The sequence below is a fragment of the Nicotiana tomentosiformis genome, chromosome 12 (genome assembly GCF_000390325.3).
Source record: "Nicotiana tomentosiformis chromosome 12, ASM39032v3, whole genome shotgun sequence".
In the NCBI taxonomy this organism is placed as follows: domain Eukaryota; kingdom Viridiplantae; phylum Streptophyta; class Magnoliopsida; order Solanales; family Solanaceae; genus Nicotiana; species Nicotiana tomentosiformis.
Window position 1 is genome coordinate 101,021,164 of NC_090823.1, and position 10,888 is coordinate 101,032,051.

Here is a 10,888-nt window from a genome sequence, read left to right on the forward strand (position 1 = left end):
AGCTGGTTTTGGGATTTGGAAATTTGCCAAAATATGTATAAAATTTATAAACAAACAGGTATTTGCCCAAAAAATTGCAAAGTTTTTGGCAAATCTATGGCCAAACAGGGGCTAAGAATTCTCTCAAAAGTGATCATATTCAAAAAGTCATGGATAATATGGTTACCCTAACCATATTATCCACCGATTAACCTATTTTTTATCTGTATTAAATATGAGTTGGATCAAATAGTTTATCTGTTTTTTATTACCTTTCGATCCGTCTCATATCCGACTCGCCCCGACCCGACGGCTTGCCACCCCTGATTTGTTCATTTATACTAAATGAAACAAAGTCTTTACTATACCATTAAAAATACCGTCATAAGGAGTCCACCTAATTTCCCCAAGGTCCAACGAACAGTACGTTTTTCGTGTCAATTGCTCCGCTTTACAAAACCCTTCTCTATTTACGGCGATCCCCTTTTCAACAACATTTCATCCTCCATTGAAAGCAGCCGCCATGACTACTCTCCGCATTGTAGACAACGAGGAGCAAGACAACCGCTACGACCTCTTTGACGTTTACTTCCACAGCGACACAATCAAAACAACAGTCACTTCCGATCCGGACATCGTCACTACGTGGATCTCCGAAACCGAATCCTCTATCCACGACCGCCGCCATCTCGTCGTTGGACTTGACGTCGAGTGGCGGCCCAGTTTCCACCGCAACCAGCAATTCAAAGTCGCAACTCTCCAGCTCTGCGTCGATCGCCGTTGCCTCATAGTCCAACTCCTCTACTGCAGTTCAATTCCAGATTCCCTCGTTAGTTTTCTGTCCAACGGAGACTACACGTTTGTTGGGGTTGGAGTTGAGAACGATGTGGAGAAGTTGGTGGAAGATCACGATCTAAGCGTGAGGAATATGGTGGATCTGAGAGTTTTGGCAGCTGATGCATATGAAATGAGTAATTTGAAAACTGCTGGGTTGAAGGAGCTGTGCAATGTTGTTCTTGGAAGACAGATTGAGAAGCCTAGAAGTATTACTATGGGTAGGTGGGACAGTGAGTGGTTGAGTTTGGATCAAATTCAGTATGCTTGTGTTGATGCTTTTGTTTCTTTTGAGATTGCAAAGCATTTGAATGTTGGTACTAAACCTTGATATTTTGGGTGGTCTTAAGGAACGAAGAGAAAAAACAAACAACTTTACTGGGTGAAGATTTGGTTTGATATAGTTAATTGAGTGGTTATAGCTTCTGGATTCTTGGTTTTCATAGTATGTTAATTGGGTGAAGATTTAGAACTTTTTTTATGTCAAGAGTTAAGTTATATGCACGATGGTGTAAAAAAATTATATAAGTATGAGTTGTTAATCTGGTAGAAATGATACTAATTGAAATATTATAACATATTAAAATTCAATCTGTTTATTTTCTTGACTGACTAAGGGTTTTCCCTTTTCTTTTTTTGTCAAGAATGTTCTCCTTCTAGAGCTCATTTTTGTGATTTTTGATGAAGTAAAACCTGATGATTTAATTAGTGTTAAAGCACTTTTTTCTTGAAACGATTTATTTTGATTCAGATGTTGTAATAATTGAGCTTCATATCAACTGAAGCAGGAGAAATTACAATCTTGCAATCCTTAACTTAGGGAAAATAGGACTGAAAAAGTGAAAATAGAAAAGGGAGATTCCAGACTACTAAACTTTAGCTTAAAAAAAAAGATAAACATGCAAGTTCTTCCATTCCCTGTTATAGCTTCAAGTTCTTGTGGTTGCTTCCCTTTTATAGCTTCAAGTCATCATCCAGATTCAGGCAGGTTCTCACTCACAATCTGCTAATCTTTTATTGGGCTGTCCAGTCTTTTACTATATCTTAATTATAAGGATTTTCCTTGTATATTCTATATTATAAATTATATTACATGATTTAACTGAAGTTTGCTAATTGTCAAAACTAACTAGTGTTTTTTTTACAATGTGTATACATTTTTTTCTTAAAAGGCTCTCAAACCTATTAGTTTCTTCAATTAAGGTAGAGGTGGTAAATGAGCGGATTGGATTAAATTTGGGCAGATAAAACGGGTCAAATCAAAAACTAGGTCAAAACCTAACCCACCCAGTAATTGCTTGGGTCAATATGGATAAAATAACCAGTCATAGCCCAACCCGTCCAGTCATAGCCCAACCCGTCCAATATAACCCAGACCGAATGATCAAGATTTGAATGATTCTGATTCAAACTTAAAAACCAAACGCATTTAATGTTTGAGATCTAAATGATTAAGATATAGGCCTCCATTAAATGCAAACAAATGAGGCCTAAATGTGTTTCACATAGTTACTACAGTGATATAACACTATTATTATGGAACCAAAAAAGTACATAATTCAAAGTATTTCAGCCTTGTACCAATAAAGAATACCACAGTAATATATAACTTGTACTCTTCTCATGCTTTGCAGGTAAAACTTTGGCCAAATATATAGACGGTCCCTTAAAGGTGATTCCAAATTCCATTTTAACACTTAACTTAGTTTGTTTCCTATTAAACGCTTAATCTTAACACAAATTGTGTCTATTAGACACAAATGCTGAGGTGGCAAAGTGAGTATATCACACTTTTTTTTGAGAGCGTGAATACAAAATATTGAGTGTCAATTGAAGATTAGCCTATATTTTTTCTTCCATCTCCTTTATCTGGCTTCTCTGTAGATATCACCCCACCACCCACCTCCATAGCCAATGTCTTCATCAACACCTCATTCCCACCTCCACCGTTTTGGCCAATTCTCCACATGTACTTTCACAGCATAAGCACCTCACCGAACTGTTACTGTGAAAGTCACTTCGAACTCCACCACCTCTCCACCATTAGAAACAAAACTTCGCATCATAATATCAAAACTCCACAACTTCTTCAAACAATTCCAAACCAGATACACCCAAATTCACAATTTCAAGCCGGTAATTTATAAATTTCTCATTAAAGAAGAAATCAAAACACCAACATAATAATATCCAGATGAAATTGAAAAGGAAAAATAAAAATAACATAGGATAAAGAATTGAAATAGAGGATAAATTTCTTCAAGGGTTGACAGAGAAAGGGGCAGAGTGATGACTGGGAGGGGTTCATTTAGAGAAGAAGACGATGTGAGAGGCGAGGTGGAGAAGGAAAAAAGTTTATATTTCTTTGGGGGTATATTGTTAATATATTATTTGGGTTAAATACAGGTATTGTTATTTGATTTATTTTTTTTTGCCACGTCATCGCGTTTGACTTCACGCTGTTACTTTTGTTTACCGGTGGTTAGACGATGGCCTAATAGGCACAATTTATGTTGGGATTAAGTGTTTAATAGGAAATAGTTTAAGTTGAGGTGTCAAAATAAAATTTGGAGCCAACTTTAAGGGTCTCTATGTATTTGGCCTAAAACTTTTAATATTCAGACAAAATACATCACACATACCAGAAAGATCCAAAACTAGAATGAAGTGCAAATAAATTTTTAGTTTTACAAAACACATGTCAAATGGGATAACTAGATCAACCAGCTAAGAAATCTAATTCCTTGTAGTCTGATATCACTAAAACTAAGATGTCTAACGGTAGTTTTCAAAGCAAACAACAAATGTCTTAATATTAAAGTTGGTATTTGTCTTCTTTAATTTTGCTCCATAATCTTCTCGTTTTCTACATTTCGTGCTGAAGCACCTTGCTCCAAAATATCATGTTTAGCCCCCACTTAGATTCTACATTTAGTGAAAAAGATCAATATTACAAAGTGATTCACCTACTAATTATCTAAGGAAAGTTAACTCTTAAAATTAGGAACGCCAATCACAAACCATAAACTGGATGCAATCTTCTCAACATCAATTACAATAGCATCTTCGTCGGAATCATCAACAGTAATAGACAAAAAAAAAAAAAAAGAATTGTTAAACTATAGAAAGAGAATAAGAAAAAAAAAACATAATACATACACAATTGTTTTTTACCTCCATGCCCATAAATCCAATCTTGAGTACACAACTGAGCTTCGGCAGTTTCTGGTAAAATTGAACTTTGAAATTCCCCGATTACCCATCCTCCAATGCTGAAGGTTGACTCAGGTGTAACAGTACTAATAGGTATGCTTAATACATTTCGCGCCATGAACGAGAGCTCGGGATATCTATTCATGTTATCATTCAAAAATTTGAGAACATCTAGACATTCATTTTTCTCACGAACAAGTACATGTTCTTCCAAATATAACTCTAACTGTGTTTTTTCTGAACTATGTATTTAAAACTCTCTCTCCTAGGGATGATTTGAGAATCAAGCCTCACGTCTTCGTCCACTATCTGAGTCGCACCATTGAACTTGCACTCTAAGTATTCTGTCTTGGTTCTACTCAACTTGAAACCTTTAGACTCCAGGGCCTGTCTCCAAACCTTTAACCTCTCGTTAACACCGTGTCGTGTCTCGTCAATCAATATAATGTCATCTGCAGATAACATGCATCACGACACCTTCCCTTGAATGCGGCACATCAGTGCGTCGATCGCCAAGGCAAATAGAAATATGCTGAGGGCTGACCTCTGGTGCAACCCCATCATAGCTGGGAAGTGTTCCAAGTCCCCTCCCACTGTACTCACTCAAGTCTTTGCTCCATTATACATGTCCTTAATGGCCCTAATATATGTAACGGGAACACCTCTAGCCTCCAAACATCTCCACAAAACCTCCCTTGGCACTTTATTGTAAGTCTTCTCTAAGTCAATGAACACCATATATATGTAAATCCATCTCCCTCTCCCTATACTGCTACATCAACCTCCTAACAAGATGAATAACTTCTGTAGTTGAACGTCCCGGCATGACTCTGAACTGCTCTTCAAAATAGTCACAATTCTTCTCAACCTCAGCTCCATCACCCTTTTTTAGACTTTCATAGTATGACTTAGTAACTTGATGCCCCGGTAGTTGTTGTAACTTTGGATATCACCCTTCTTCTTTTACAACGGGATCATCGTACTCCATCTTTATTCTTCGGGCATCTTCTTCATCCTTAAAATGACAAATTAAATAACTCAGTGAGTCACTCCAAGCCCGCTATACCCACGCTCTTTCAAATTCCACAGGGATCTCGTCTGAACCGGTCGCTCTCCCCCTGCTCACCTTACGCATAGCTCCCTCAACCTCATCGACTCTTATACGCCTATAATACCCAAAGTCCCGACGACTCTCGGAGTGCTCTAATTCACTTAGCTCAATGTTCCTATCCCCCTCTTCCTTCAAGAGTTTATGGAAGTAAGTCTGTCATCTTCGTCGAATAAATAATTGATGTAAACGAGTATCATAATGTGAATTAGTGGATTTAGTGGATTCCGAGTTTAAAAAAAAACAACCCAAACTAGTACCTGGTATTGGGTTGGATTAACTTTCATAACATTCTAACTGTATTAATAGATAGAGTATATGTACAAATGTGCCACACCTATTAAAAGAACAGAAATATAGGTAACGAAATAAAGATGCTGCTATTTCCCCTGTTCTGTATTCATTTCTCTCTAGAACTAATACTACTATCAGTTAAACGTTATTCAAAATCCTGCTTATGTGTACAAGGATTTTTTCAAGAAATCAAACAATATAAAACTCCCAAGGTGGTTAAGAAACTTTACATGATCCGTGTAGAATATCGTGTGGTTTAATTTCGGGAAGAGTCCAATAAACCTAAGCTACAAATTTCAGACCCCGGTGGAGCCTCCCATTGAGCTGTCTTGTTCTTCATCTCAGCAAAATCGTTCACACACTGATCCAATTCCAAACCTTCAATTTGGGTTCTAGCTGCAGCAAGTTTTTTACCAGCCACTCCATCAAATATTTTCTCCCACCCGCTCTCCCATTCAGTATGAGCATCACAGAGCTCGAGCGAGTTATTAGCCCAATCCGTCCAACTCCATCCTTTATCTAGTCCATTCATGACTTGCTCAATGCATGAGCCGGTGCATGCAGGCTTGCAAGGCCGGCACTTGGCCCCACTTAAAGGGCCTCGACTAGAAAGCGCTGCAACCGGAACACCATAATGGGAGGGTGGATATTCGTATTGACGATCCGTCACAACGCAAAAAGGTAGGCGCATAGTTTGGTAGGGAACTTGTTCAGTGGTAAGTTGGGCTCTGAAGGCAGTTTCTGAGTTGAGGAGACGATATCCTGCTGAATCGAGTTGGGAAATCATGGAGAGCCTCGACAGAGCAACCACTGATGTATTGTAGTCGCCAACACCAAAGCGATCGTTTAAGCCACCGTAGGAGGAACCTGGAGGGACAAGGTAGTGACCGGGAATGAAGTTGTCAGGGGCTAGTTTTGCTGACCAGTAGCCATCAACTCTTGTCCGGACTATCCAGTCATAAGTGAAGTTGTTCTGCTTTTGATAGTCTTGGATCATCGTCAAACAACCTTCTACCAGGTTGAAATATTGCAGCAACCCCTGCAATTGATAACCTGTTGGCTTCATTTACAGAGGACAAAGAGATAGGGAAAATGGGAAAGGGAGAGCATAGCTAATCCCCATGCATTCCATATTTACACCAAACTAAATTAACACAAAAGATATATCGTGTATATAACTTTTCAGTTAATCATGATTAAATAATTACTATGTCTTTTCACTTTAATTTGCAACTCTTACAGTAAAATCGTTTTGACTTAGTAAAGTATTTTTCCCTCATAGCCATAACCCATGGGCAAGTTGACAACAATTGTTTAGCGTAAGAGTAGCACTCGCGCGTGAGAGCTTTGGGATAAATGATGCTACAGAGAAAACCCTTCTCTCTCTCTCTCTCTTTCGGCGGATTGCATAATACAAGGAAGAAGCACATTGACAAATTGCATTTATTTCCCCCAGAAATCTCGTTCCCTCCTTTTGCTTATTGTGCAAATTGCTTATACCTTTTAGTAACTTAACTTGTGAATTACCTCAAAAGTCAGAAGCACTATTTGTCGAAAAAATCATAAAGTTTTAGATTTGACTTTGATTTAAGAAACAAGTGGGTCTTAAGTTCATCACTTCACTTTACAAGTTTTTTAAAAATAAATACTAAAACTTTATAGTTCAATTCTCCTATGTCTCTTTTTCCTCGGTCAAGTGGTGTAGGGTAAATATCACCTAGTTGAATGAAGCTGAAAAGATGAACCAAAAAAAAAATTATTTAGCTGAAAGTGCCACCTTTAGCTAATCGAGACCCACCTATTGTAATACGTTTTCGTCTTTTTCCTCTATTTAATTTACAGGAGAAGTTGTGATTTGGTCACGGCAGAACTAAGCTATTGGTTGCCAGATTTCACCAAACCAAATGTTACAACAAATACCCCATTGCTTCCTTCAGAGAATGACAAACATTATTATTTGAAAAGTTACATGTTGGCATTATACCATAATTTATGCATTTATCTTCAACCTAATTCTAGAATCTTTTTACCTTTCAGGTAAAATCAAACAATACTAATATTCTCAAATCTCAACCTAACTTTTTCCTGTACGAAAAAAAAAATTTCAAGCATTTTTAAAACAGAAAAGACTGTCAAACATTTTTAAAAATAAAAGGTTGATTTATATTTTACATATAACTGTTGATATTCAAATTCATAAAAATGCGTTACTCATCAACTAACGCGAGACCTTGATCTGAAATGTCTTAGAGATATTTTCTTAATTACGGTAGTGCCCGGGTAAGGTTAGCTACCTCCACCAGCTATGTCTTTTGCATTCTTTAAAAATATTATTGAATTCTCCAAAAATGCACAAACTTGTAAAGATTTCGATAAGCATTCATCAATATTTTTGAAGAATATAAGCAACATAACCCACCAGCACACTACTTAGATAACTCTATACACAAACTTAAGTAGATGAAAAAAATCACCTAATACTTTAGTCTTTGCCGAAATTTGAATTCTAATCTTTAACGTTTTTACCCACTTCATTTACCCCGACCTTAAATGGAAAATCACACAAAGTCATAGAGATACATTGAGCTAATCTTGATTAGTTCCACTAAAATAACCAGAAAACTTGACTTTCTAGAAAGTTGCTTTTGCTTTGGGATTCACCAAATAAATGTCGATTACTAACTAACATGCGCCGCCACCTAAAACCACCTCCCAACCTCCACTAAATAAGCCTTCTAGAATTGCGTCGGGTGCAACGAATGCGCCACTAATATCTCTTTGTTACCATCCTAACCAACAAACCCTTTTCTCCAAAAAAATTGTGTTCATCAAAAGCTAAATTATTTATAATTATTTTCCAAAACCAGAAAAACAAATGAAAGATAATATACCTGTATGCCATTAGGTGAGTTTTGAGCAGTGAGAACTCGGACTTGTGACTCAGTTTCCGGTATGGGTTGTGGCCGGAAAATTCTAACGGCGGCAATTCTAGGAGCAACCTTTAACAAGGAGAGCTTATAGGCCTTAGAATCCAAAGGACTATGGAGAAAAAGATCAGAATTCGGATAAACTTTGAGAATTTTCTGGATAATAGAAGGGCCAGTGAGTTCAAATCTACGGGCGCCACCCACTAGACACACAGCGATTCTCGACCGATCCAACTCGTCCTTCGTAAAACTCGCCGGAAATAACGACCCAGAAGTAGTGCCACTGTACATAAATGGGGAAATATTTGAAGAGAAAGATATATAAACAATGAGAAACATAGGTGGGAGTATTAACAGTAACTTCTTCCAATGAAGATCCGAAATCCATTTTGTAAACTGCTGTAGAATTTTGGACGGATTATTTAACATCATTTCTTTTTCTTCTTCCAAATATTGGGCGTCGCTCATCCTTATAGAAAAAAGTTTTGAGTAAAGGTGACCTTTCAACTACTAAAGTTAAGAAGGGATATTTCGTATGCTTTTTCATATGGTTGAATCATGAAGGAAGCGTTGAATGGCTCTTACTTTTTCTGGATTGGTTCAGAAGATAGTGAAAATAACAACGATCACTGGTGCAGGTTGATTAATATTATAATGATAATAATAATGATGATTTATCGTTACGAAAAATTAAGATGGGGTAATAGAGTAATAATTATGTATATATAAAAAAAGCTTTATTAGCTGTCATAATAAACACTTTTTCTTTAGATTTTATTTGTTTGTTTTTAGTAAATTACGTGTATGAATCTTGTTAGAAGTTACTAATACTATATTTTAAATGTGTTCTGAAAGCAATAATTTATGCATAAAAATAGTAAAACGTTTTTCACTCTCTCTTTTAGTTAGTTGATGCAACAGAAGAATTGTACAAAAAGAAGATTAAGCTTCCGATTGCCATTTCTATGTGTCTTACCGTTTTAGAGCTAGTTTGGCCGAGGTGCCAAAAATTGTTATTTTAAAAAGTACTTTTGCAAAATAGTAGTTTGTGTTTGGTAATTTATTTGAGTTATGCTTTTTGCAAACTTATTGTGTTTGACTAGTCTTTTCAAAAAGTACTTTTAAATATCAAATTACAAAAAGAATGACAGTAAAGGTTCAGTTTGCAATTAGTATTATTTAAAAAAAGAAAATAAAGTTAAATATTTCTTATAAAATGATTAATTAAAATATAAATTAAAAATTCTAATCAATATAAAATATAGTTATTCCAAAGTAATAACATTGAGTATCTAGTATTAATTAGTATTTACTACATGATAGTTTAAATATACTAAAATATATTACTCAATATAAATTAAAAATCTACTCTTAGGAATAGGAGAAAGAGAATAAAAATACAATTGAAATAAAAAGAGAAGAAATATATGGTAGAAATAAAAGAAAAAGAAATTTTTTAAATAAATAAGTGAATAATTTAAAAAATATAAATTTATTGTAAGATTATTTTTGTCTTGAATAAATTAATTTTCTGCTTCTACTTCTGTTTCTTGGAAGAAGCTAGAATTTGTAGTTTCTCCCAACGGACAAAGAAAAATGCTTTTCTTGCTAATCAAAAGTACTTTTTCAACATGGTAAAACTCAAATTTTTCAAAAACTATTTTTTGACCAAAAAAGTTCTTTTGGCCTCAAGCTTGGCCAAACAAGCTTTTTGTCTGTTTAAGAAAATGTCATACTTTTATATTTAATAAGTTTTCTAATTTCAACATTCTAATCCTATCCTTAATATAGTTTCTACATAAGAATAACATGACATAAGACCATAAGATTCAAATAGTACTTTAGATTTGTTGTACACACTTTTAGGTTAACCCTACGAAATTCAAAAAAAAATCTTTATAATCTTAAATTTGTGCCTAATTAAATTAAGTCACGTAAAATATATAGTATATTACAAATCTATATTGGAGATAAATTTTGAATGATTGATGAAATGGGGTCATGTTCATTTACTAGTTTAATTACATAAAAATTCAAATATGTGAACTTTGTCTTGCGGATTCTTTCAGGTCCACATCGATTAATTACCAAAACATTTTTGAGGGAGACCAGACTGCCGTATTCAGCATTTAATGTTTATTTTCTTGATAATTTCGTCTACCAATTGTAAGAGTATTTCTTTCGCATGTTATATTAAATAATTTAAAAGAATATACTTTGACATTACTGTAGTAATTAGTACCTAGTAGGAATCAACTTTGTACATTTGGTTTAATATTAAAATAATTATCTTGTTAGTCCACCAGATCAATCAACTTTATACATCAGTTTCAATCTTGTGATCTTATGGCCTCTTGTCCACTTTAGCTTCCTCTTCCATATTTTGACTATATAATAAAGAAATCAATTAAAGCAAATGTTTCTTGGACATACTTTAAAGATAATCACAATACTCACCTTATTGTTGAGAGAAAAAAATGGAAATTGCCTTTCAAAAGATCAAGGCAACAAAAATGGAAAAAGAAAGAGAGAA

The 10,888-nt window shown here is 35.2% G+C and overlaps 2 protein-coding genes across 2 annotated transcripts; one reads left to right on the forward strand and one right to left on the reverse strand.

Annotated features, from left to right (window-relative positions):
- Positions 1–357: 357 nt before the first annotated feature.
- On the forward strand, positions 358–1,421 carry LOC104097397 (3'-5' exonuclease-like). The gene has a single exon (XM_070191908.1). The coding sequence runs from the start codon at positions 503–505 to the stop codon at positions 1,142–1,144; it is 642 nt and encodes a 213-aa protein (XP_070048009.1). The 5' UTR covers positions 358–502; the 3' UTR covers positions 1,145–1,421.
- A 3,989-nt stretch (positions 1,422–5,410) lies between these two features.
- Positions 5,411–9,023, reverse strand: LOC104097398 (uncharacterized). Its single transcript, XM_009603954.4, has 2 exons — positions 8,320–9,023; positions 5,411–6,467 (listed from the first exon to the last, which is right to left on the reverse strand). Exons 1-2 carry the CDS (start codon positions 8,821–8,823, stop codon positions 5,685–5,687), a joined length of 1,287 nt encoding a protein of 428 aa, XP_009602249.1. The 5' UTR covers positions 8,824–9,023; the 3' UTR covers positions 5,411–5,684.
- Between the last annotated feature and the right edge of the window lie 1,865 nt (positions 9,024–10,888).

Coding starts and splice junctions, on each gene's coding strand:
- LOC104097397 (XM_070191908.1), top strand. CDS start 503: ATGACTACTCTCCGCATTGTAGACAACGAGGAGCAAGACAACCGCTAC.
- LOC104097398 (XM_009603954.4), bottom strand. CDS start 8,823: ATGAGCGACGCCCAATATTTGGAAGAAGAAAAAGAAATGATGTTAAAT. Junction 6,468..8,319: donor ACTCACCTAATGGCATACAG/GTATATTATCTT, acceptor TATCAATTGCAG/GGGTTGCTGCAATATTTCAA.